The sequence below is a fragment of the Monodelphis domestica genome, chromosome 2 (genome assembly GCF_027887165.1).
Source record: "Monodelphis domestica isolate mMonDom1 chromosome 2, mMonDom1.pri, whole genome shotgun sequence".
Classification (NCBI taxonomy): domain Eukaryota; kingdom Metazoa; phylum Chordata; class Mammalia; order Didelphimorphia; family Didelphidae; genus Monodelphis; species Monodelphis domestica.
Genome location: NC_077228.1, coordinates 214,419,526 through 214,447,339, shown reverse-complemented (window position 1 = coordinate 214,447,339; position 27,814 = coordinate 214,419,526). Strand labels below are relative to the sequence as shown.

The window sequence follows — 27,814 nt, the reverse complement described above, 5'->3', positions numbered from 1 at the left end:
AGCACTCCGCTGTGGGCAGGAGCTCCTTCCCCAGGCTGGAATGGGCCACTGCGGGAACAGAACTGGGCACAGCAGCTGCAGACAGTCATCAACATCTCCCTGTCGCCCCAAGCACGGGGCCCTTATCCCGAAGCCCTCGCCACCCCAGGCACTGCCGTCTCCCCGGACGCAGCTTAGCTTAGGGACTGTGTGTCGCCGAGGCTTCTTGGAGTCCTCCTGAACACTGAACAATGGGCCGCGCTTAGTGAGGGGAAAGAGCCCTGCGTTTGGAGTCGGAGGCTAGGCAGCTGGGGGGGACTTGGAGATCAGCTGATCTAACCCCTTCATCTTATGGAGGAGGAAACAAAGTACAGAATGACTAAAATGCTAGCACAGCGTCCCATGGATCGTGTAGGTTGCAAAGCTGGGTCCTCTGGCTTCTACAATCAATAGAATTAATATAGAATGAAATACTGGAATTATTTGGATTAGGTCTTATTAGACTGTGTTGCAGTTCTACCATTGGGACCTTGGACAGGTCACTTAACCTCAATGGGCCTCAGTTTCCTTCTTTGTAAAATAAGGAGAGTGCCCTAGATGACCTCAAAGATTCCCTTTTTTTTTAATGTTATTTAATTAATTTAGAATATTTTTCCATGGTTACAAGATTCATGTTCTTTCCCAGCTTTCCCCCATCCCCCCTCCCGTAGCTGCCATGCAATTCCACTGGGTTTTCCCATACCATTGATATTTGCACTAGGTTGATCATTTAGAGTCTACATCCCCCAGTCATACCCCCATTGACTCATGTGATCAAGCAGTTGTTTTTCTTCTGTGTTTCTGCTCCCACGGTTCTTCCTCTGGATGTGGATAGTGTTCTAAGTCCCTCAGAATTGTCCTGGATCATTGCGTTGCTGCTAGTAGAGAAGTCCATTACATTGGATTATACAACAGTGTATCAGTCTCTGTGTACAATGTTCTCCTGGTTCTGCTCCTCTCGCTCTGCATCACTTCCTGGAGGTCGTTCCAGTTCACGTGGAATTCCTCCAGTTTGTTATTCCTCAAAGGTTCCTTCTTGACTCTAAATCTGCCATACCTTGAAGTTTACCCAAGTGATTACACCCGAAGAAGACAATTCAAATGCTGATTTCATCCTTTACAAATAATCATAAAAACTTCCCTTTACATAACCCTTTATACCTCCCTTCTCATTTGTTTCTCATGGCACCTTTATAAATAGGTAATACTGATTGATATTACACCCATTTTACAGAGTCAGAAACTGAGGTCTAGAATGGTTCAGTGACTTTCCCATAGTCCTATAAGAAGCATCAAGAATTCTCTTTGTCTTTGGTCACAGAGCGAGTCAGTGGCAGACCAGCATCAGATCCTTGCCACCCCTGCCTCCCATTCCAACACGCATTGTGGAGAGAGAGCTGGGCTTGGAGTCAGGAAGATCTGGATTCATATTTAGCCTCAGACACTAGCTGTATGACCCTGGGCAAGTCATTTAACTTGTGCTTCAGTTTCCTCACAGTTTGTCCTTACAGTTTCCAACTGTAAAAGGAGGATAATAACACCTACTTCCCACGTTTGTTGTGAGAATCAAATGAGATAACAAAAAAGCCCGGAGCACATTGCCCGGCACCTAACAGGTGCTGTCCCCATGCTTATGCCTTCTACCCTCATTCATCCATTTTCTATCCCTCTGCCATACTACCCTCTCAAGAAGTCCCTTGACTTTTAAGATGGGTTTTTCTTTGTTTTGTCCTTTAGAAAGAGGAACTGAGGGAAGTAATGAGGTTCTTCATCAAGTAGTCAAGAGGATTTATTTTCATTAAAATATTTTTTCAATCAATGAAAATCCATCTTCTCTCCCTCCCACCTTTCCGTACCCACTTCTGTTAAGAAAGAAAGAAAAAAACCCGGTGATAAACATAGGTAGTTAAGCAAAACAAATTCCTACATTGGCGCACACTTGTGTGTGTGCATGTGTGCTTGCATGCACACGCATGTATAGGGGCAACCAGGTGGCACCATGAATAGAGTGCTAGGCCTGGAGTCAGAAGGACCTGGGTTCAAATGTGACCTCAGGCATTTACTAGCTGTCACCCTGGGCAAGTCACTTAACCCTGATTGCCTAGCCCTCGCCACTCTTCTGTTTTAGAATTGATACTAAAAAGGTAAGGGTTTAAAAGACAGATAAGTATGTATATGTGTATATGTATACATGAATGTAAGCAAATACCATTTTTTTTAAACCCTTACCTTCTTAGAATTAATACTGTGTATTGGTTCAAGGCAGAAGAGTGGTCAGGCTAGGAAGTGTCTGAGGTCAGATTTGAACCCAGGTCCTCCCATCTCTAGACATTCCCCCCTTGCAAATCTCATTCTACACTTTGATCCCTTCTCTGTCAGGAGGTGAACGGAATATTTTATCATGATCTCTAGGAGAAAGTTTTAAAAAGAAATAGAGAAGACACCCTCCCTGATCCCAGAGGAGTATATAGTTTGCTTAGGGAAGCAGCGCACAGAGAAATGAAAATGACTTAGACACACGTGACCGCAGTCTGCCATATTACTCTCTTGTGGCAGCCAGAGGGTTTTATTTTGTGAGCTTTGGATGACTATGATTTTTTTCCCTAAAACCTACTTTTCTCTAACTCTGTTGGTTTATGGGGTAATGGAGGGGATGGAACAAGAGCACTGCCCCTGAGTATTTGGAGGGCTGTCACGGAGAAGGAGGATTAGATTTGTTTTGCTTGGCACTTGATGGCAGAATTAGTAGCAATGGAAGAACGTTAGAGAAAGGTAGATTTTAGCTTGGAAAAAAAAAAGACTTTCCATTAGGATCATCCCAAAGGTCAGTGGGCTGGTTCAGGAGACTTTTGTTGTTGAGTCAATCCAGTCACATCTTAACTCTTTGTAACCCATTTGGGATTTTCTTGGCAGAGATACTGGAATGATTTGCCATTTCCTTCTGTAACTTATTTTACAGATGAGGAAACTGAGAAAACAGGGTTAAGAGTCTGAGGCTAGATTTAAACTTGGGAAGATGAGTCTTCCTGATTCCAAGCCTAGTGCTCTATCCACTGTATCACTTAGCAGTTCCTTATCATTGAACGTCTTCTGGTAGGGGACAGCTAGGAGACTCAGTGGATAGAGAGTCAGGCCTGGAGATGGGAGGTCCTGGGTTCAAATCTGACCTCAGTTACTTCTTAGCTATGTGACTCTGGGCAAGTCATTTAACCCCCATTGCCTAGTCTTTACTGTTCTTCTGCCTTAGAACCAATACACAGAATCAATTCTAAAATGGAAGGTAAGGATTTTTTTAGAAAGGAAATCTGATAATGTCTAAAATGTTGGAGGTATTGGGAAGGGGGGTTTCTGCTAAGATTCAGGTTGCACTAGATGACTTTGGAAGCCCCTTCCTTCCAGCTCTGAGATTCTATATTTTTTTACCACAGGGCACCAGCGATTTCTGTGTAGCTCCAGACAAATTCATCCTGAATGTCACACAGGGTCACGTGAATACAGGTAAGGGATGCCATAAGATGAATCTCTTAATGCAAAAAAGGCAAATTATGCTTAATGCATTTATGCTGGTGATTACCCTTTGCTTCTTTTCATTTATCCTCCCTGAATAAATATATAGCTGTCCAATTTTCTATTCTCTTCAGCTGTTCATTTTCATCTGATGGTTTGTTCTCCCATCACCTATGCATCACCAATGCATAATAAATGATTGTTGATTCATTTGCTCTCCAGAAAGAGCAGTCTCAGCAGTATCCTCAAACCCAGCAAAGGGCTATCAGAGGGGGTAATCTGTATGGCTCTTAGAAGCAAGGCTGACTCTGAAAAACAGAGGGAGAGCCACTTAGATTACCACTGGGTACATGGATGCTCGACGATGACCTTAATCACAGCCAGTGTCTTTGCTTTTCAGAGATAACCCGTTACTACCTCTATTGTAGCCAGGGCCTGAGCAACCCATTCCAGCAGGTATGCGCCTCCATCCCAGTTCCCTCTTCCCCCTTCATACCACTGTTTCCTTCAAATCCCCCACCCCAGCATCCTGGTCACTAAGATTGAATTTTATTTTTCTAGGGCTCTGTTTGCCACCTCCCCATCTTTACCCTTTGGAGAAAGAGATTTACTCTGTTTCTTCATCTGTATAATGGGAATAATAATAGCACCTACATCTCATGGTTACTGATCACATGAGATCACTGTCTATGAAGTGCTTTATACATGTTATCATTATAACCTGCAACAGTGATCTGTTATAATTAAATATAAATATTTTTAATTAAAATTAAATATAAATATAAATTATTATATCATATATATATTATATAAATATAAAATTAAATATATATAAATATAAATATAAAAACATACAACAGTTATTGTTGTTGTTATCCTTTGGGGCACTTTGTGCTCTCAGGGAGCCTCAGACCCGAAGAGGAAGGAAATCCCAATGGTAGCTGGAAGGGGCATGCATGACAGAGGATGCTCTGAACTAATATTAAGGGTGAACCTCGGCTTTGTGGGGAGGGTTGAGGCACAGGGAGCGTCACAGCAGGATCCCTAGAAGGATGCCAGCAGATCTTTGAATGACACCTAATGGCCTGCTTCTATCTTGGGCTCAGGCATTGACCATCTTCCAGCGATCACTGACTACAATGCAGATCCAAATCCTTGGCCTCTTGCAGTTTGCAGTACCCTTGTTCCCCACAGCAGAGGTGAGGAGAGGAAATGTGCATGTGGCAGGTCGTGAGGTTGGGACGTACGGGTGGAAGAAAGATAGTATTCGTGTCTGTCTTTCTAAATAGCCAGAGAGGTTTGCTCGTTTAGTCTGTCTTCTTCCAGAGAGTCCAGTAGAGTGAGGATTGGCAATGGCCCTTTGGGGACCACATCAAGTCTAGACTGGTGATCTCTCTCTTACCGTGGCACCAATTGATGTTAGAGGAGAGTTTTTTCCTTCCCTCATGCCCCATGCATCAAGGATTCTCTTCATCTTTATAGGCACTTAGAATCCTGCCTCTAACATAAAACTATCTGTGTGATCTTAGACAAGTCACATTTTGCCTGTCTAGGCTTCAGTTTTCCCATTTGGAAAAAGAGGGGGTCGGACAGAATGGCCCCGGAGGTCCCTTCCAATTCAGACTCAGATGCTATGATCACATCCTAACCTACCGGCCACATGTGACTCAAGAAGATAGCCTCAGCTAAAAACTAATGCCCATCCCTCCTTTTTGCCTTCCTCCTCCCTTTCTCCTCTTCTTTCCTCTCCCTTTTCCAACATGACCCCTGGAGCCAGACTCCCATTTGCGTGGTCCAGACTTGCCTTCCAGGATTTTGGAGAGGATGCTGAGAATGTGTAATGCATTCTTTTCTCCATCCCGCTCCCTTGTGGGTTTGGCTCCTGCCCCTCATTTTAAAAGCCTTTTTTTTTTTTGCAAAAACAGGCTTATTGTTGCAACCCTGAATCTTGTCTCCTTCTCCCCACTTCAGAAAGATCTGCTTGGGATACAACTGCTGCTGAACTCATCTGAGTCTAGCCTTCACCAACTGACTGCCATGTTAGACTGCAGGGGACTGCACAAGGTATACTAACTTGGGGGTCACAGTAGCCTTAAGGACTCCTTAGCATTTTGACCCAAGCTAGGGTGACTAATGGAGGACGACAGATGGGGACCAGTTGGTTTGAGACCTTCACCATGAAGGAGCTACAGCTGTAAAGAAAAAGGGAGGGCACTGGACTTCATGAGTCTCCTGAGATTTCTTTCCAGCAGCTGGAAGAAGGAGGCTCTGAGTAAATCACCAAAGCCTTCTGTTCCGAGGGCTGATGAGTCACAGTCCCATATTGTAGACACGTAATCCCCAGCCTACCCAGCTATTCTCCTGAGGAGTTGGGGTCCCAACCTTACTGTTATCAAAAAGCATTAAGGCCATGTTTGTGCAAAGAAAACTAGAGAGAGCCAATTCCTGCCCTCTAGAAAATGCCATTTGTAAAGAAGCCCCATTTGTGTAGAAAGAAAATGTATACAGATCTATATGTGTGTATATGAGAAAGAGAAATGAGACAGAGAAGGAAAGGAGGGAGAGGGAGAGAGAGAGAGAGAGAGAAAGGGAGAGAGAGAGAGAGAGAGAGAGAGAGAGAGAGAGAGAGAGAGAGAGAGAGAGAGAGAGAGAGAGACAGAGAGAGAGAGAGAGAGACAGAGAGAGAGAGAGACAGAGAGAGACAGAGAGAGAGAGAGAGAGAGAGAGAGAGAGAGAGAGAGAGAGAGAGACAGAGAGAGAGAGACAGAGAGAGAGAGAGAGAGAGAGAGAGAGAGAGAGAGAGAGAGAGAGAGAGCGAGCTGTGATTTTCTTAGTGTAGGACATTATTTCCTCTACCAATAAAAATTTCAGATCCCCATGACTTAAATAAAAACCTAGGAGCTTTTCTTATTCACGTGGATATTAAGTGACTTGTTCAGGTCTTTATGACTTCATGCCCAGGCTATTTCCACTGTACTATATCAATTTAGAGAAAGTGAAGTAGAAAGAGGCCCAGGTTCAAATGTCAGCTCCTCTACTTACTATTGGTGTGACATTAGGCAAATCACATAGCCTGGAGGGGCCTTAGTTGCTTTGCCTTTCAAAGGAAAAGTTATACTAGATGGCTTTTAAAGTCTCTAGGAAAAAATAAATTGGTCTCTGACTGCATGAAAATATTCACATCAAATGCCTTTTTTTAGAGGGAAAGGCAGGATGAAGAATCCAACAAGAGTGGCATTTTGAGTTGTCATATTCACTCCAGAATGTGTTTTCTCTCTATTCTCCCATCTGCTTCCAGGATTACCTTGATGCCCTAATTGGTATTTGCTATGATGGCATTGAAGGGCTGCTCTATCTTGGCTTGTTCTCCCTCTTGGCTGCCATGGCTTTCTCGACCATGATCTGTGCGGGGCCTCAGGCCTGGAAATATTTGGTTGGCAGGTAGGTTGACTGGAGAGAGAAGGGTGGAAGTCCCATCCTTGTTTCTCATCTCTACAAAGGGATAAAGAGAAATAAAATGACCATTTGGGGTCCTCTGCTCTGGGATTTAAGCAACAAGAGTCCAATCTTAGTCTAGAAGATGGTGGGAGAATGAATGGTCAAGACTTCAGCTCTCAGCTGGTGGTTGATTTTCTGTGGAACCCTACTGGGAAGAGTTAATGGTGATTGCAGTGAGACTGGATTGCTTTTCCTATCATTAGACCACAAAACTTTAACTTTGAGCTGCCTATCTGTTCAGGGAGGAATTCCTGAAGCTTTACTTAGTGGTTAGAAGGAACTAGAATGGAGCTAGGAAACAGGGCAGACAGTTTACCCTAGATACCTCCATTGCTGTCACCAGCCTTTACTGCCACCTTAAAGGATAGAATGACTAGGGGGAGGATTTGTCCTAGTGTTTTCTTATCAATCTCATTTCTCCCTGCTTCTCACTCCTGCCCACACTTTCCCTATTAACCAAAGCAAGAGAAATTCTACTATATGCTAAGCATAATGGAGATGCAAAGAGAGATAGGTGAACTGAATGCACATTCTCAAAAATTAGAAATTCAACAAACAAACCTAAAACAAAACCAAAAGTGGAGATATTAAAGATTAGAGGGGGGAAAAGATCAATTGGAAATAAAAAATAGAAATTATAAACAAAACCAAGAGCTGAATCTCCAAAAAGACTACTAAAATTGATAAACCTCTAGAAAGTATGATTAAAAAGAATGGAATAGAAAATTAAATCAATAAGATAGCAAATGAGCAAAGTGAAATCACAGCAAAACCAGAAAAAAATAAAAAGAATATTCAGAACATATTATGAACAAGTATATGCTAACAAACTGAGAACACAAAGAAATAGAGAACGCCTTCAGAAATATAAAATACCCAAACTTACAAAAGACCACTTAGAGAACTTCCATAACTCAATCTCAAAAAAGGAAATTGATTTAACCATGAAGGAAGTACCAAAGGAAAAAATCTACTGCTCCTATGGATTCATAGAATTCTTTTTAAAGAACAGTTTGTACCCATACTTTGCAGATTATTCTCAAAAACTGAGAAAGAAAGCACCCTACCAGAATTCTTTTTAGTTTAACACACACTATTATTAACTTGATAAGTATCTGAGCTAAGATTCAAATCAGGGACTTCTTTCTCTAAACCTAGGGTTTTCTATCACATACACTATAACTAGATCAATATCAATTTCTATATAGTAATTAAGAAAGAAATAGCATTTATTAATCACCTACAATGTATCTAATACTATATTATCCATATACATTGATATCTCTGTATGTATATGTATACAAATACGTAAATATGTATATCAGTATCCTTTCAGGAGACAAATATAGCCCTAGTACCTAAACCAGGGAAAGATAAAATACAGAAAGAAAATTAGGCCTAAACCATTCATGAATGCTGAGTCAAAAACTAAAATAAAATCCTGTCAAACAGACTACAGCAATTTATCAACAAAGTTGCAGGCTACAAAATAAGTAATCAAAAATCAACAACATTTCTATATAATAACAAAATACAAGAAGGAATAATAAAAAGAAAAATCCCATTCCAGATAACCACAAAATGCAGAAAATGTCTGGGGAATAACCTCCCAAACCACATTAAAGACTTGTATAAATTCATTTCAAAATGCTTCTTAAAGAAATAATTTAAATAGCTAGAGGAATATTCAGTGGTCATGGCTAGTCTAGGCTAATATAATGAAAATGACTAAATTAATTTAGACTTTGAATGCTAAGCCAATCAAGTTACTAAGAGGATACTTTATAGAAATTGATAATGATAATGATAATAATGACAACAAAATTCCTTTGGAAAAACAGACAATCTAGAGAAGCAAGGGAAATGATGAAAAGAAAGGGAAAATAGCACTTCCAGACCTCAAATTATATATTATAAAGCAGCAGTCATCAAAGTCATTTGGTATTGCTTAAGAAATAAAGATCAACAGAACAGTCTAGACAAGAAGATTCAGAAATAATAAAACTCAATAACCCATTGTTTGATAAAGTGGAAAATATGTTACCTCAGGGAAAAAAACTCCCTATTTGATAAAAATTGTTAGGAAAATTGGAAAGCAGTCTGTTAGAAATTGGGCTTAGACTAACATCTTACACTATACTCCACAATATGTTGAAAATGACCTTGATAGTTAAAATGATAACTATTAAAAATTAGGAGAGAAATATCATATGCCTCTTACATCTATGGGTAGAAAATATATTCTTCACCAAAAAATAGAGGCAATTACAATAAATAGATAATTCTGATTACTTGAAACTGAAATGCTTCTGCATGGACAACATTAAAATATCCAAGATAAGAAGGGAAGTAGTCAAATGGAAAAAAAAAATCTGTATCATATTTAAAGATTTTGATATCTAGAATGTAGACAATAAACAAAGTATATGTGTGTGTGTATGTATATATGACTAAAAGCCATTCCCCAATAGATAAAATGATCAAGATATAAACAGACAGTTCTTAAAAGAACTGCAAAGTATTCTTGTGTACATGAAAGAATGCTCCAAAATTACTAATATAAGAAAAATGCACATTTCTCAGAAACAATTCTGAGGTTTTACCTCACTCTGCAAATTAGCAAAAATTTCCAAAAAATGTCAACATTCTATGTGAGAGGAGTTGCAAAAAGATAGGCACACTAATACATTGTTGGTAGAGCTATAAAATACTACAGTGCAGGAATGCAACTTGGAATTTGCAAATGAGGTGACAATGTCCTTACTCTTTGAACCAGACTCTTACTCAGTGAGAAAAAGTCCCCATATGCTCCAAAATAATTATAATAGCACTTTTTGTGATAGTGTAAGAATTAGAAACAAAATCAATGCTCCCATCAGTTGGGGAACAATTAAACAGCTTGGGGGGCATGTAATGGTATATTATTGGACTCTAAGAAATTATATGATAAATATGGAGAAGCATGGGAAGATCTATGTGCACTAATGCAAAAAGAAGCAAAAATAGACAAGAAAACAGTATACACAGTAGTAAATGGAAAGAATGACATGATAAAAAATCAAAAATATGTAACAAAATTATAAAAAACAGGACTCACATGAAAGATATGAGAAGACACACTTCACCTGCCCCTTCTGAGATGGATCGATAGATAGTTGGAGATTGTAGGAGGAGCACGTATTAAGCAGTAAAATTTGCCGGATACACAAATGCAAACAAAAGAAAGGCAATTCTTGCCCTGAAGGAGCTTACAACAGACAGGGGAACCGAAAAGCAGGGAAGTATTCTCACAGGGGCAAAGTGGAGCGGTGATCTAAGACATCGCAGGCTGGTCCAGGTTTGAAGAGAACGGAATGGCTGGCTTGGGCACTGCCTCAAATAGAGGTCCTGGGTGGAATTCACCAATGGGAGGCAGAAGCCATAGAGGGAGAGGCTTTGCCACAATGACGAGAAGGCCGCGGGGGCAGAGGTGGAAAGATGGTCAGAATAAGACATAGTCCCTGATTTCAAGTGGCTGACAATCTAGTAGGCAAAGAGGAGGTCTACACGTGAAAATAAATATTGTACTGTCTTGCGTCATTAGTTGTGTCCTATTTAGTAAAAGTAGCCTGTGAGAAGGGCACAGATGAACGCTATTGGTATCTAAAGACAGGGAAGATCATTGTGAACTGGTGTGATCATGGAAGGCTTCAGGGAAGAAGCGAGTCCTGTTTTATTTGGATCAATAATGACAAAGGAGAGGGTGGTAGGGAAGGACATCGGTGAAGGAATGTGAGGCCAGACTGGTTGGAGTGGAGACTTCTAGCAAGACCGTGTGGGGCAGACTGTGGAAGGCTTTGGTTCTTCCCTGCCCTCCTGTCTGACCTCCACGCACTGCCTTTTGTTCCAGGGACAGGAGCTACGATGACATAGATGAAGATGACCCTTTCAACCCCCAGGCCCGGCGCATTGCTGCCCACAACCCGACCCGGGGACAACTCCGCAGTTTCTGCAGCTACAGCAGCAGTCTGGGCAGTCAGACCAGCCTGCATCCCCCAGCCCAGACGGTCTCAAATGCTCCTGTCTCTGAATACATGTGAGGCCAAGGGAAGGGGTGGGCTCAGCACGCTTAGCTTCCCCAAGTCCCCAGTTGGGAAAACAAGCCGGGCTACAAAATCCCTTCAGAGCTCTGATTTGCCTGAGAAGGGACACAGAGGGGATCCTTGGGTCGGACTTCCTAGACCAGTGGGAATAGAGAAAATTTCCCTACTGTGTCGTGGGACAGGAACATCCCTTGTAAATGGCCCGGGATCAGCTAGCCCTGGTTGGGACTCCTCTGGACATAGATTAACATCGTAGAGGCAAGACAGGGCTGAATAGAAAGAGAGTTAAAAAAAGGCCATTAGAGGGGGAAAATGTCATAAGGCAGGAGTTCTTAGCCTTTTGGGTATGTATAAACTCCTATTCAGAGTAATGTTTTTATATGCATAAAATAAAATATATAGGATTACAAAAGAACTAATTATATTAAAATATCATTATTAAAATTTTTTGAGGTTCATATCCCTCTGGTTAAGAACCCCTAATCCTAGAGAGATGGAGGGGTCAGGGGTGAAAAGGTCCCAATATGTACTCACTAGCTAATCCTTCTGCTCTGCCCGTGATATTTAGCAGCCTGGGATATGCTATTTTTTTCTGACTGACCAAAGAACAGGTCTGGTGTTCATTAGGCATTTGTAGAAGCAAAGAGGGCTCCCGCACCTCCCATGTCTTCCTGTCTGTGCCTCTCACTACTAAGATGAGCCCCCCCCCCCCCCCCCCCCCCGTAGCCTCCTTGTGTGTACCTTCCTCTCCCTTTTTGCTTTTGCTTTCCCCATCCATTTTGGTTGTCTCATTCCTTCTCCTAAACAGTCTCCTTTTCCAATCTTGCAGGAACCAAGCGATGCTTTTTGGTGGGAACCCCCGCTATGAAAACGTCCCACTGATCGGAAGAGCCTCTCCTCCCCCCACGGTACTCTGGGTCATGGAAACCAAGTCGTGGCAATAAATTGCCCTTTCCCTAAATTCCTACCTCCTCAACAGCTTTTCCTTTTGAAAGAGGAAGAGAGGGGGCAGCTGGGTGACTCAGTGGATTGAGAGCCAGCCCTAGAGACGAGAGGTCCTAGGTTCAAATCTGGCCTCACATGTCCCAGCTGTGTGATCCTGGGCAAGTCACTTGACCCCCATTGCCTAGCCCTTACCACTCTTCTGCCTTGGAGCTAATACACAGTATTGACTCCAAGACAGAAGGTAAGGGTTTTTAAAAAAAAAAAAAAGAGGAAGAGAGGGGCAGCTAGTTGTCTTCGTGGATGGAGCCCAGGCTTTTGTGACTGGTGATTCTGAGTTCGAATTTAACTTAAGATACTTCCTAGCTCTGTGACTCTGGACAAGTCCCTTAACTCCCATTGCCTAGCCCTTAGCACTCTTCTGCTTTAGACATGATATTTAGTATTGATTCTAAGACAGAAAATAGGGGGGCTTTTGTTGGTTTTTTTTTTTTTAAGGAAAGAAAGGAGGAAAAGGAGTGGAAAGCCCACAATGGATGGGCTGGTGATAGATTATTCTCCGCTATCCTACTCCTACCCCAGCATCCGGTGTGGAAGGAGTCTGACCTCTTCAGGAGACTCTTGGGAATCCCCGCAAGCGGTGAAAACTGGCCCTTTTCTGTCCCTTGTGTATGTGATCTGAGGGAACTCACTGCAGCCGAGGTGCTGGACAAGCAGGAGCTCCCCTGCCTCCTGCAACAGATAAAAAGCGCCCAGACATAAACGCACAGTCGAACACAGATGGTGTGAGTCTGTGGTTTTCTAAATCAATCGGCAGCCTGCAGGGATCCTGTGTAAGTGAGGCGCCGTGGTCCAGTTTCTGTGTGCATCCACCAGCTCTGCAACAGAGCACTGAGATGTGAAGTCGTCCGGCTGGGGTCCCACGGCATGTCAGAGCCAGGGCCTGACCCTGTGATGTCCTGGCCATCTCTACCACCGCGTTACAGTGCTGCTTTTCACCACCCATCATAGCTGGGCATAAGAAAGACTATTTAGAGGAGGAGGGAAGCTGGAGAAACCTTAAGAGCTATCTAGCCACATTTCCTGGCAGGGTGGCCCTGGGCAAGTCACTTAACTCCAGTTGCCTAGCCCTTACTGCTCTTCTGCCTTAGAATCAATCCATAGTGTTGATTATTTTTTTTTAAACCCTTACCTTCTGTCTTGGAGTCAATACTGTGTATTGGCTCCAAGGCAGAAGGGTGGTAAGGGCTAGACAATGGGGGTCAAGTGACTTGCCCAGGGTCACACAGCTAGGAGGTGTCTGAGGCCAGATTTGACATAGTGTTGATTTTAAGGCAGATGTTAAGGATTTAAGAAATAAAACCTATCTGGTTCAAGCTCCTTGTTTTACAGATGGGGAAACTGAGGCACGGAGCAGTTCATAGGATCCTAGACTTAGAAGTGGCCGGGTCATCCAATCAGACTCCCCTCCCATTTTGCAGATGAGATAAAAGAGATGAAGAGATCTCCAGTGACTTATCCAAGGATTAGGAGTCACAAAGCTAATAAATAAGTAGCAGGACTAGGACTTGGATCCAGGTCCTGTGACCCCAAGTCCACTTGAGGGTTCAGTTGCCTGCAGCAGGTATTGATGTGGAATACCTGATTCCCTAATGTGGCCAGATAATGGAAGCAGGACGCCAGGAGAAGCCCAGCATGTAGGTGGCTCAGTGGTTAGAGCACAACAGGGAGGAGGTGGCTTCCCCAGACTGTTTAGAATTCAGACAAGGAATTGTTATTTTCTCGACCCTTCATCCTTTCATCCATGATTGTGTGTCGAGGGGAGAAAATAGGCAATCAAAACTAATTTATGTTGGGCAATGTTTAATTCTACTTTGCCTCAATGGATTTTCCTTAATGAGGTGAGTTAAATATTAAAATCTTCTGGCAGTCTCTGGACATTCAGTGACGGATGCAGAAGAGGAGCTTTTGGCATCTAAAATGGCAACCGTTGATAGGCCATTTCTCCACTGCCTTCCCTCCAGAGGGAGCCCAGGCAGTGAGCGAGCTCAAATAAAGGGAGGCGTGATAAAGGAATCACAGTTAAATGTAGGGAGAGGTAGTACTTCACGGGGTACTTCACAGCCACTGAACTAGTAGGCAGAAGAGCTAGGGAGAGAAGGTGGCTTGTCATGGATAGAGCACTGGGCACAGAGTCAAGAAAACTCAAAAAAAAAGTAAAATTCAAATGTTACTAGCCATATGACCTTGGATAAGTCACTTAACATCGGTTTGCCTCTGTTTCCTCAACTATAAAATAGGGATAATAACAGTATCCACTTCAAAAGGTTGTTTTGAGGACCAAATAAAATAATATTTGTTTTGTTAGGTTTTAAAAACTCTTCCCTTCTGTCTTAGAATCAATATTGAGGGGGGCAGCTGGGTAGCTCAGTGGATTGAGAACCAGGCCTAGAGACAGGCGGTCCTAGGTTCAAATCCGGCCTCAGCCACTTCCCATCTGTGTGACCCTGGGCAAGTCACTTGACCCCCATTGCCTAGCCCTTACCACTCTTCTGTCTTGGAGCCAATACACAGTATTGACTCCAAGACGGAAGGTAAGGGTTTAAAAAAAAAAAGAATCAATATTGAGTTCCAAGGCAGAAGAGAGGTAAGGGCTAGATAACTGGGGTCAAGTGACTTGCCTAGGGTCATCCAGCTAGGAAGTGCCTGGAGCCACATTTGAACTCAGGATTTCCTGTCTCCCAGCCTGACTTTCTATCCACTGAACCAATGAAGGGCCCCAGATTAACATCCTGTGTATCTTGGAGGTGGGTTTTAAAAAGGGCTACTACAGAGAGATCCAGGGTCTCCCTCCTCCTTACGAGCTGAGACTGTTTTTCAAGGGTAGAGGATTACGAAGGCTTCAGTGGTTCTTCTGAAAACAGGAAGTCTTCATCTTTTTAGAGTCACGGATGACCCCTTTGGCAGCCTGGTGAAGCCTGTGGACGCCTTCCTGGAAAGTTTACAAATTGATAAGGAAAATCGGTGGGGTTACAAAGGAAGCCAATGATATTGAAATATAGTGGGGGAGGGTTTTAAACAAGTTTGTAGATGCCAGCTTAAGATCTCCTATTCTAAAACTGGCTAAGTAGTATTGAAAGACTTGAATTTTTGGTTCCACTTGAGTTCTGGGCTAGAAGTCTCAGAAATATCACTCTCCTCCTTCAGAAGCATTTAGGGTTCATATTAGCGCCTCCCCCTCATCTCACCTGAGCAGCGAGGTGGTGCCATAAATAGAGTGCCAGGCCTGGAGCCAGAAAGATTCGTGTCTCTGACTTCAAATCAGGCCTCACTGGGTGTGTGATCCTGGGCAAGTCTAACCCTGTTTGCCTCAGTTTCCTCATCTGTAAAATCAGCCAGAAAAGAAATGGTCAAACCATTCCAATATGTTTGCCAAGAAAACCCTAAATGGGGTCACAAATTGTTAGAAACAACTGAAAAATGACTAAACAGCATCAAAACTCATCTCCCCTATCCCCATCCCCTAGGTATGACCAGTGTCTCTCTCCCCCTTTGGTATTTCCTGAAGAAATGCCCTCTGTTTATGAAGTCTGCGGATTACCTCATTCATTCCCCTTTGCAGGAAAAAGAAAAAAAGTCTGGAGATCCCTGACTGCCTTATGAGTGTCTTATTCCCTCAAGTGCATTTCTGATGGTGAATTCTGCAGTAGGCTTTTATTACTGTTGCAGGGTCTTTATACAGTTAGAACTTTCTAATGTAACTTTAACTAACGAGATGCCTAATGAGGAGTGATAATGGGAATGCATTTCCTGCTCTCATTTTTTTCTCTCTTCTCCCTCCAGTACACTCCCAGCATGAGGGCGACGTACCTCTCCGTTACTGACGAGCACATGAGGCATTATGGAAATGAGTTTCCAGCCCAATAGTCTTCCGCTTGTTTCTTTCCTCCTTTTTTTTTTTAAAGAATATTCAAGCTGCATTTCTTTAATAGAAATTAAAGGAAACTAGAAAAATGCATGAACCCTGGGACTGAAGCAGGCTTGACTGAAGAGATCATGAGCTGGTTAGAGCTGACTCAGAGAGGGCAGACTCCTGAGCGTGGTTGGAGTGCTGGAATATGGCGGACTACCAACACGAGCAGAGTGAAGGTGTCGGGAATCTCCAGGGCATGTGTGTGCCAAGCCCTCCCTAGCTGTCTTCCTCTCTGTCGGGAAGGCCTTTTGGTGGGAGCCTGGAAGAGGTTGTTTCCCAAGTTGTACTTCAGTCATTCTCTCCTTTCAAAGGAAAGATGGGAATCCAAGAAAGGACCAGATTGCTACAGTCTTGGGGACGGAGCTGCCTCTCCTTGGACCTTCACCGAGGACTTTATCTTCTATTACATTCTGATAGTGATTCCCAGTCAGAAGCACAGGTCATTGGATCTCTTAATCTCTTCCTCTCCCCCTTAATTGTACTGATCAGGGGAGAATTTGTTTTAACTTTTTTTTTTTAAGAGAAGCTAAATGTGAAATGAATACGTCAATACTGTCCAAATAAATCAGCCACAGGGCCACACTGACTATTTGGTAGCAACAGTCTTACAATGCGGAAATAAGTTTGTCAAATATGGAACACGGGGATGGGAGCGTGATAGAGGCAGGAAAAAAGATGGCATTGTAGAGTGCATTCATAGTCTTCCAAAAGACGGTAGGATTGGGATATGGGGCCAGTGTGGCCTCTTTCATTTCAGCACAACATCAGTGTATAGGCATCATGCATGTTGGCCATTGGCCACCCACCCTTCCTATGCATTTGGCGGCCTTGCTTCCTCCACAGATGGAAATTCTGCTCTGAGTTTATCAGAGGTGGTCGGGTTGGTCTCAGGTGGTCCTGGAAACTTTCGAAAAACTCCTCCTTTTTTTCCCCCTAATTGGTTATCCAGAGGAGAGAAACATTCAGCACATTCTCCTTTTAAGATGTAGAGTCTGGGGTTCATTTCCTACGCTTTTAAGAAAACTGGCATTTAGTTCCCCTGGGCTGTGCTGATTTTTTTTTTCTTTAATAAAATGCAATGGAAAACTTAAGTGAGACATCCACCAATGTGTGCGGAGGATCCTGGTTTTATCCTCCTCCGAGAGAAGGTCTCTTTAATGAGAAAGGCAGCTAACCAGGATAACGGTATTGAATTTCCACATTGAGGGAAAAGTGGGAAAGACAGGTTGCTTTCTCATGTTTATTTCCATGCAAAATTTTCTTTTTCTTTTTCAAGAGGAAGATGTGGGGTCCCACCAACAAGCAGGAAATTGTGTCTCCTCTGTCACACCTCTTCCCTGTCACTGATAGTTTCTTTCTTTCTTTTTTAATTAAATACTTACCTTCCATCTTGGAATCAATACTGTGTATTGACTCCAAGGCAGAAGAGAGGTAAGAATTAGGCAATGGAGGTTCAGTGACTTGCCCAGGATCACTCAGCTAGGAAGTGTCTGAGGGCACATTTGAACCCAGGACCTCCAATCTCCAGGCCTGAGTTTCTATCCATTGAACCACCTAGCTTCCCCTCACTGATGTATTTTCATCCATTCTTTTACACCCCATGCTACCAGCCTTCACCTCCATTGTGAACATTGGCTCTTGGGCCAGGAGGAAATAATGACCTACCATCCTCCCTCTCCTGAGGATTAACAATTAGGGTTTTTGGTGCTTCCAGTCTCCTGCCAACCCAAAGAACACACACTCAAGCCCCATCCAGAACAGCAGTAAAACTCTGCTTTGGCTTGGGATTGAGGGACTCCTTGTGGTTTTGGAAAAGCTCCCTTTGTTGAAATAACAATACTGGCAATGTGGAGTATTGGCTAGCTTATGGCAGGTAAAACCAGCATTGGCAAGCCTGGCCAACCGAACTGAGGGCTCTTCTGTTGGAGCTACTCTCAGTGACTCACTGTGTCCTTCACTAATACCAACCTGTATATACTGTGTACCATAAATACATCCTTTCAGCCTTTGTCCATCGCCATGGCCCACGACACTCAGAGTGTCTAGTTATACAAGGTTTTGCTTCTTAACATTTCACTGTCGTGACTAGGACACCTATTTTTAATGCATGTAAATGGAACATTTTCGGGGGGCTCCTGAAGGAGCAAAATGGGGGAACCTCTGCTGCCTGAATGTGGATGTATCTGTCCAGGAGAAAGAAATAAATACTCATACTAAAGTGTGGAGTTGGTTTCTAACTTCCTCCGCCATCCAGGAAAACGAGGCTTGAACAGACTTTTTCTGGAATATGATGGTGGTTCCCTAGAAGCTGTGGAGATGACAAACATTTTTGTACAACAGTCAAAGGAACAGGTAGGTGGCACAAAGGATAGAATATCCAGGTCTGATGTTGGGGAAAACTTGAGCTCAAATCTGACCTCGGACACTAACAGCATGACCCTGGGCAAGTCACTTCACCCTGTTCGCCTCCGCTTCCTCATCTGTCAAATGAGCTGGAGAAGAAAATGGCCAAGCACTCCAGTGTCTTTGCCAAAAAAACTCTAGGAAGAGTTAGACATGACTGAAAAACAAGTCAGAGGATGATGCCAGAGCGATTCTGGTAAATCCCTGCCATGCTGAAAGACTTGCCTATTTTGGACAGATTTTGTTCAGGGAGAAAAAGTTATCACTTTAGTTCTTGGCTCATCCTGTTCTTCATTTGCCTTGCAGGAGGGCAGTCTTATTACTGGACTGGCTGCCCAGGTTCACACAGCTAATCAGTGTCTGGGGCCAGATTTGAACTCAGGAAAATGAGCCTGGTGCTCTATCCCCTGTGCTATATTCCTGTAGAAAAGTTGTAATATATGCTGTTATACATATTTATACATATTTAATATACCTAAAGAGATAAATTTGATGAAAGGTTGTGAAGAGTTTTGAAAGCTAACCAAAGGAGCTTATTTGATTCTGTATTCAAGAGGAATCCTTTGTCATTTATTGATGTTTTGTTGTTGAAAGTGGTTCAGAGAACAAGAAAAAACTGAGAACAGCTACACCAAGGTTGTCAACTTGAGACCCAACTGGTGTGCTTCCTCCCATTTGAGAATCATTTTATTCAGTAATGGTAGCCTTGGTCCACCTCCCCTTGAACTTCCTATGATTATCACCTATTACGTTCTACCTCTGAACATGGGTCTACGACCTCAAGAGTGTCAAGACTATAATTGGAGCTCCTAAAAGAAATTTTTTTTTTTACCAAAGAGGTTTTCCTCCTTATGCCATAACTGCCTAAAGGAACAGAAGAACCAAAATAACATTAATTTGTAAAGTAGAGGATTCAGGAATTTTGTTTTTTAGGAATCACAAAGCATTTATTAAGCACTTTCTACATGGAAAACACTGTGTTAAATGATAGGGATACAAAAACAGCCAAATTGCTTGCCTTTTCAATGAGGGGGAAAGGGAAGGAAAGCAAATTTTGAATTCAAAAATATTTTTAAAATGTTAAAATTGTCTTTACATGTAACTGGAAAAATTGTTTTGTTGTTTTTCCTAACCCTGCTCTTAAAGAGTTCACATTTTTTTAGGTGAAAAACAATACCCTTCAATCTGCATTCAGAGTTCATCATTTCACTCTGTGGAAGTGGATGACATTTTTCATTAAGTCCTTTGGAATTGTCTTGGATCATTGTATTGATCAGAGTAGCCAAGTCTTTCACAGTTGATCATCACAATATTGTTTCTCTGTACAATGTTCTACTGGTTCTGCTCACTTCACTTTGCATCAGTTCACTTATGTTTTTCCAGGTATTTCTGAAACTATCCCCCTCATCATTCCTTTATAGCACAAGCTATTCCTTCATATTCATATGCCACAATTTGTTCATCCATTCCCCAACTGATGGGCATCCCCTCAATTTCCAATTCTTTACCATCACAAAAAGAACAACTTTGAATTTTTTTTATCCATATAGATCCTTTTCATTTTTCTTTGATCTCACCTAAGAACTAGGTGGTGCAGTTAATAAAGTTCTGGGCTTGAAGTCAGGAAGACTTCAAGACTAGGAAGACCTAAGCTTAAATCTGATTGTGTGACCCTGGGCATGCCACTTAGCCTTAGTTTCCTCAACTGTCAAATGAGGTTAATAATAGTACATATCTCCAGGGTTGTTGTGAAAATCAAATGGGATGATAATTGTAAGGCACTTAGTATGACATCTGGCACACACTAAGCATTATAGAGATATTGGTTACTATTATTAATATCCATCACAAACTTATACCAAATTGGGGGTGGGAGGTAGAGGGAGAAAATAGTCCTTGTCTGTATGGTGACTATGAGTGGATTATAAAATATAACCACCATCACACACAAAAAAAAGTCATCAATATATGCAAAGAGATAGAATTTAGCTTGGTCCAATGGGTGGGGATGAGGGGCAACAGGGAATAACCCCCCTCCCAGAATCCTTGTACTGTGGAAGGCTTGAGGTGAACCCCTTGGGTTCAGGATGGGTACCCTTTGCAAGAATGCAGAACTCCACAACTTAGCTTAGAAATAAAGGGAGAAATTTATTCATTTGGAATTCGGGTTGAATTTGGCTGGGAGGACAGCATAGATGGAAAGCTGCCTCTTTGAGGACATCAGTTCTGGGGTCTTTATACTCTTTACAACAGGTGATAGTGGTTTCAGGAGGATATACACTCAGGCACAAGGGGAGAAGGTTGGTCATCTGGCCAGGATCAGCCTGAAGACTTTGGGAGTGACCCTGGTTTAGGGGACAAATAGATGTCTTAGATACATTTGTCCCCTAAACCAGGATACATCTCCATGTATCTAAGATTTACAGTATCAAAGCATGGCCTGGAGGTGTATCTCTGTGTCCATCTCTAAACCTAAAGGACATCTAAGGAGGATCATTCTCTCAGGGGACTTTCTCTTTGGCATAGCAGAGTCTTATCAGGAGTTTTTGATGTTTTAGGGTTAGTAGTCACCTGGATGCAAGGAAGCAAAGGAATTTTCCCACTTACCCTTTGGTGGTGCAGGACAGGATCCCACATCACGTGAGATTTCAGGAAGGCCTTCCAGGGACTCCCTGTGGCAATCTTATGCGATTACATGGGCAAGATTCACACAAGATGAGTAACAGAGTATGCTTATGCTCTGTATCATCTGAAGAAATCATGTCTCCATAGGAATATTGGAGAATTCTAAATGGATGGCTTCAGTGTATGGAAACTATCCATTGAAGCAAACATAGCAGATTGCTTTGGTTGTGGGGCTGCCGAGCTCTCAGGCAGAGCTTTCAGTCAGTATTATACTCTGCCTTTGTGTGGACCTAGCCCAGAAGGAGGTGTAGCTCCCCTTGAAAGACCATGCAATTGTATTTTTTTTTTAAACCTTACCTTCTGTCTTAGAGTCAATACTGTGTATTGATTCCATGGCAGAAGAGTGGTAAGGGCTGGGCAATGGGGGTCAAGTGACTTGTGTAATAGATGATATTTTGAGGGTGTATATTTGATGGATACTAGATAACTAATGGATCATATAGTTATCTCCTTTTTGCCTACCCTCCTCCCTTTTCCTCCCTCTTCAGAAGCCTTTCAGCCTCCCATTCCCCCTTCTTCAGTCTCTCTCAAGTCACTCAGTGTGAGCTGTGAGGTTTCAATGAAATAGTTCTTAATCTTCTTTGTCAAACAAGGGGTTTATTTGGGGAAGACAGGGCAAGGGTGGAGGATAAGGTAAGAGGGGTAGGATTTCCCTATTCTCTAGAGTGTTGGATTGGAGGATATTGAGAGTATTGGCAATTCAGTCACTAGCATGGAACAGAACCAGTCAGAGAGATATATGAGGACCATTGTCTTTCTTCTTCTTCCTCCAAATCAGCCAGGTCACCTCCAACTTGATTATCTCCAGTCCCAGAGATAAACAACCAGCTTCCTCCAGGTCATCCAGAAAGCCAAAAGACTTCAGCTTCAGTCAAGCAGTTGACTCTTGCCTCCAACTGTTTCCCAGTCACATTCCAAATGGAATCTTCATTTGACTGACAGATGGCCCATCTCCAGCTTCTGTCCTTTGCATCCAATAATTTCTCCCTTCTCCACACTTGCCCAGGGTCACCCAGCTAGGAAGTGTCTGAGGCCAGATTTGGACCTAGGACCTCCCATCTCTAGGCCTGACTCTCAATCCATTGAGCCACCCAGTTGCCCCCTATTATTATTATTATTATTATTATTATTATATATAATGTTTATATATAATATATATTATTATTTTTTTAAACCCTTACATCTTAAAAAAAAATCAATGCTGTATATTGGTTCCAAGGCAAAACAGCATTAAGGGCTAGGAAGTAGAAGTTAAGTGACTTGCCCAGGGTCATGCAGTTAAGAAGTGAGAATTGTATTTATAATATGCTAAAAATGGCACAGACTTTTTTTTTCGTCTCAGTGTTTCTAACTGGGAGGATTGACCTATTGCTAGGCTAGCTGGAACCTAGCTGACAGAAGTGATTTCCATGTTTAAACACAGATTGACCTGTTTATGTACCAGGAATTTCCCATGTACCCAATCATTGGTTTGTTCAGCTACATTTAAGAAAAGGAATGCAGAATTTTAATACTCAGAATCAGCTAAGCAAACTTCATCTAATCCATGTGTGCAAGGTTTGTAAGCTTTCTTAATTATAATCCCCTTGTGGTAAATGGGGGGGGGCAGTGAAGACTCCCCACTGATTGACAGCTCCTAAGGCCCCCCCTTCCATTCAGTCCCTGTGACTGCCCAATAGCAACAATCATATACAAGTTCAGGGACCCAGGGATCTGGGCTCTTGATAAGGGTTTCCATCTTATTGTGTGCCTAAATCTATGGGATTGTAAAGCTGGGAATTAGCATTCTTTTTTATTTTTTTAAACCCTGACCTTCCATCTTAGAATCAATACTAAGTATTAGTTCTAAGACAGAAGAATGGTAAAGGGCTAGGCAGTGGGGGTTAAGTGACTTACCCAGAGTCACACAGCTGGAAAGTGAGGTCAAATTTGAACCCAAGACCTCCCATCTCTAGGCCTGACTCTCAAGCCACTGAACCATCCAGATGCCCTCGGAGGTAGCATTCTTGAAGCCTGTAACTTGCCATCCTTTGAGTGCTTATGCTCCTTCTCGGCACATCCCCCTTGATCTCTTCGCATTAACATTTTCAGCAAGCTGTGGTTGAAATGTTCAGTTTTGGAACCCCCAGGGGAATAGTAAGGTATAGTTCTAGATTCTCATACTTAGCAAAGCCAATGACTACTGGAGTAGTTTGAGTGCAAAGTCTCTGCTTTGGTTAGAATGGATCTTGACAGGGAGTTTATACAATAAGAAAAACTTTTCCCCAAACACCTTTGTAATCATGCATTCTTTCTTGGTTCCTGCTTAGAAATGTCTTTGTATATGCTGCAAAATGGTCATTAAGATCTCAACTGGGCCCTCACTGCTGTTAGACAATCCTACTATACCTCCTTTATCAACTCACTATCCTACTCTCCACAGCAGCTCTTTCCAAACCTCCCATGGCTCCCCTCCCTGTACTCCCTTGGTGGAGAATTTTGCCTCACATTACAGGAAAAAATGAGGCTATACTCAGTAAGCTCCCTTTTCTCCCTTCTTCCTCAACGCCTGTAATTCAAGTGCCTTCTGCCTCTACATCTTCCTTCACCCTTGTCTGAGGTGAAGAGGTAGCCTTACTCCTTGCCAAGGCTAGCCCCTCTACATCTTCAAGTAATCCCATTCAATTCCATCTCCTCCAGCAGCCCTCTCTGTCTTCCCCACTCTTGCTTATTTTTAGTCTCTCCCTCTCTACTGGTCTGCCTTCTAGAAACATGTCCATGTCTCCCCCATCCTGAAAGAAAACTTCACTTGATCCTTCCATCCCTCCTATTGTCCTGTCTCTCCTGCCCCTTCTAGACAACCTTCTTGGAAAGACCATCTACAATAGAAGCCTGCCTCCATGTTCTGTCCTTCCACTCTCTCCTTTTTTCTTTTTAGACCCTCACCTTCTGTCTTAGAATTAATACTAAATATTGGTTTCAAGGCAGAAGAGTAGTAAGGGCTAGACAATGGGAGTCAAGTGACTTGCCCAGGGTCACACAACTAGGAGATGTCTGAGATCAGATTTGATCCCAAGACTTCCCATCTCCAGACTTAGCTCTCTATCCACTGAGGCACCTAGCTACCCCTCTAATTTCTTTAACACAATATGCACAAGACCCATACTTCTTAGCCACATCAGCTGCCATCTTGAGCTAGCAAAATCAATTTCTTACCACCTCAAATCCTCTTTTGACCTTTATGTCTAAAGTCATAATGTTAAACTTTCATGGCCATAAAATGTGATGTGAGTAAGGCCCTTGCAACACTGCTCTGAAACCATTTAGGAAATCAGTGACAATCCAGCATACAACTCTACTGAACGGCTCTAACATCTGCCATTGTCTCAACAAATCTGTCTTCTAGTGACTGGTAGTTGAGTTCGTTAGCATTAGTGCTTTTCTTCTTGATTCCTGTTCCTTCTCATAACCTTTTCTTAGAGTCTGCTATCACCACCAGTCGTCTCAGAGACAGTTGAAGTGGAGAAGACTGGTTCAGTAAAGCAAGGTTCACAAAAGTCCCAAGCTCTCAGCTATGCTTCCGTTTGCTTGTGGGGCACATAAAGTGTTTCCTAATACTTTAGGTAGCACCAGAGCTTTGACCTTAGTCACCTCCAGGGGTTCTGAGACTACACTTTGAGACTTCTGCACTGCACCGTATTGCCTCAGAAGCCAAAAGACACAAGTTTGGCATTTGAATTGTCTTCCTCCTACTAAGGCCTTTGAACATAAGAGAGTGAATGCTGTCGATTCATTTAAAATTATTTCACCAGTTGTTGTTCTTTTAATCTATGTCTACTGCACACCCAGAATAGTGTTAGGTGTTCAAAGTGTAGCAGTGTTAAAAGGACGTGTGTTGAACAGAATTGTTCAAGCACTCTTATTTGCCCCTCACCCTACTTCTGACCCATCAAAAATCCTTTTCCCAATATAAAGGCTCCTTTTTCTCTCTGGTGAAGAGAATCCAAGTATCTGCAGCTCTCCGTTATCTTTTTTAATTGTCACACAAAACACACTTCTGTGTTGATCATTGTTGCAAGAGCAAAAGCATACATAACCGAAACCCCAAATAAAACCGTAAATAGACTGATGTGAAAGATAGTCTGCTTTGATCTGCATCCATCTGACTCCGACAGTTCTTTCTCTGGAAGTGGACAGCATTCCCCATCATAAGTCCTTCAGGATTGTCCCAAATCATTGCATTGCTGAGAGTATCTTTATCTTTTTGACCTCTCCAAATCCCCAGCAAGACATAGCACTTCTGGCAAAAATCTCTCTCTAAAATATTTCTATCTCTTTAATGGTGATGTTTCCATATTCAATTGCTTCTTTCCAATGGTATTCCCAATAAGTATAACCCTGACTAGCAATTGCCAATAATTACCAGTGTTTAAAACAAAGAAAGGTCAACCTACTTCCCCATTGTCAGTCCTGGCCAATGGGGTCCAACCTGAGGCAAATGAGACAGAGAAATTGAGTAATACAGTGAGGCTTTATCGAGGGAAAGGAAGTGGTGGTGGGAGGAAGGGAGAGCAAGTGGGGAGCCCACAACCAGTAGATGGCTAGGGGTCTCCACCTGGGTGGAGAGGAGGGCAATCTTTTATAGGGTGGTGGTCTGGGACGAGGTAACCTGGATTGTCTCTATTGGGCAACGTGGGGTATTTGTGTCCAGATGATTGGGGAGCCCTAAGTGGATTGGCTTTGGAGGTGGGGGACTTTTGGTTCCCAGGCTTGTATAGTCCTTAGTATGGTACAGACAATATAAGTCCAGAATATTAATCCATCATGGGTCTGTTAGATCATAGCACAGGAATAGTGCTTTCTGAAGTGGAACTACTTGCTTTGTTCTAGAGTTCTAGCAGGTCCAGGAGAAGTGTGTGTGTTTGGGGCTGGGGAGGGTTAAGTCTCAGAAGGAATTGGGTTAGGGAAGAAGAGGTTTGGGTCCCATGATCTATCACCCATCATCCCTTTCCCCACTCCATCCTGTGGTGCCCAAGGGAAAAAAAGATTAGGCTTCTATGGAAGATTCTATGGGGAGAAATGAGATACAGATATACAGAGTTATTGGCATGCAGTCAGCAGTCTGGGATTTCACGAACACGGCTTCTGTCTCAGTGTCACCTCCTACCCCAGTGGCCCAAGTAGCCTCCTGCCCAAAGTCCTGGCACCATTTTTGGGGGGATTATCTCTGCCTACACTTCTGCTCTCCTAGCCCCACATGACATTTATCACTTCTCTTTCTCCAGCTTCCTGTTGCTTCCTACATGTCAGGAAATTGTTCCTCTTTGAGCACCAGGGAACTGATTTTAAAGGTCATCTTGAATGACCTCATCCTATTGTGTCATTTCCTTTCTGATTCTTTCAGCAGACTAACATACCTAATTTTAAAAAGATCCACGGCTTTGGTCACATTTTTTAAAACTTTTTTTTATTACATGTAGAAACAATTTCTGACAATTGTTTTCTGACATTTTATGATTCAAATTCTCTTCCTCTCTCCCTTTCTGCACCCTCCCTGAGGCAGGAAATAGTTTGATGTAGGTTATACCAGTACTTTCCTACAATACATGTTTCCATATCCCCCATGCTGTAACAGAAGACACATTTACAATGAAAAGCATGTGAAGGAAATAAAGTGAAAGCATGCTTTGATCTGCGATCAACCTCTAACAATTCCTTCTTTAGCTGTAGAAAGCATTTGTCAACCAGTCCTTTGTGGTTATCTTGGGAATTGTTTTACTGATAATGGTTTAGTTCTTCACAGTTGATCATCATACAATATTTCTGTTACACTGTTCCCCTGGTTCTGCTTACTTCACTTTGCATCAGTTCATATAAGTCTTTCCAGGTTTTTCTAAGCCCATCCTGTTCATCATTCCTTAAGGTGCAATAGTATTCCATTGTTCATCCATTCCCCAAGTGATTGATACTCCCTCAGTTTCCAATTCTTTGCCACTCCAAAAAAAAAAAAAGCTGCTAAAATATTTTGGTACAGGTAGGTCCTTTTCCCTTATCTCTGATCTCTTCAGGATACAGACCTAGTAGAAAGGGAGGGAGGGAGAGAATTGGGGTTTTTATTAAAGAAGTAATCATTAGGATTGATCCAAATAGGTCTCTCTTTCCCTTTATAGAAAATACATGTATTCTGAAAACATACCATATATCAAACAATATAAAAAATGCCCTTATTGTCAATGGAATCTCTTTAAATGTATATTTGAAAAGCACAAATTCACCTTTCCCACTTTCTATTTCCAACAATAAAGTGCTTTGTAGATTTGGTTGAGTTTTCTTAAAATGAATATATTGGGGCAGTTAGATAGCTCCATGGATAGAGAGCCAGGCCTAAAGTCAGGTGGGACTGGGTTCAAATATGGCCTCAGACACTTTCTAGCTGTGTGACCCTGAGCAAGTCACCTAATGCCAGTTGATTATCCCTTACTGCTCTTCTGCCTTGGAACCAATAGTATCAATTCTAAGATAGAAGGTAAGGGGTTTTGTGTGTGTGTGTGTGTGTGTGGTCAGCTGAAAATGATATAAACTCTTTGGTAACTTTTTTTCATCAAAGGCTTATTAAATCAGTAATGGAATTGGGGATCTCTAGACTTGTCTTATTTTGTGGTACTTCCATTTTTGTTTTGTTTTTTTTAAGACCCTTACCTTCCATCTTATAATCAATACTGTGGTT

General features: G+C 42.4%; 1 protein-coding gene across 2 annotated transcripts in view; it reads left to right on the top strand.

Moving 5' to 3' along the window:
• Window positions 1-18,238, top strand: part of TTYH2 (tweety family member 2) — a 95,380-nt gene extending 77,142 nt beyond the window's left edge. For both annotated transcript variants that reach the window (XM_001378295.4, XM_016430668.2), the window contains 8 exons: window positions 3,447-3,516; window positions 3,926-3,981; window positions 4,632-4,724; window positions 5,497-5,589; window positions 6,824-6,966; window positions 10,913-11,098; window positions 11,935-12,013; window positions 15,891-18,238. In XM_001378295.4, the coding sequence (XP_001378332.2) occupies window positions 3,447-3,516; window positions 3,926-3,981; window positions 4,632-4,724; window positions 5,497-5,589; window positions 6,824-6,966; window positions 10,913-11,098; window positions 11,935-12,013; window positions 15,891-15,974 (804 nt within the window). In that variant the 3' untranslated portion in view covers window positions 15,975-18,238. The remainder of the gene's footprint in view (window positions 1-3,446; window positions 3,517-3,925; window positions 3,982-4,631; window positions 4,725-5,496; window positions 5,590-6,823; window positions 6,967-10,912; window positions 11,099-11,934; window positions 12,014-15,890) is intronic.
• The last annotated feature ends 9,576 nt before the right edge of the window (window positions 18,239-27,814 follow it).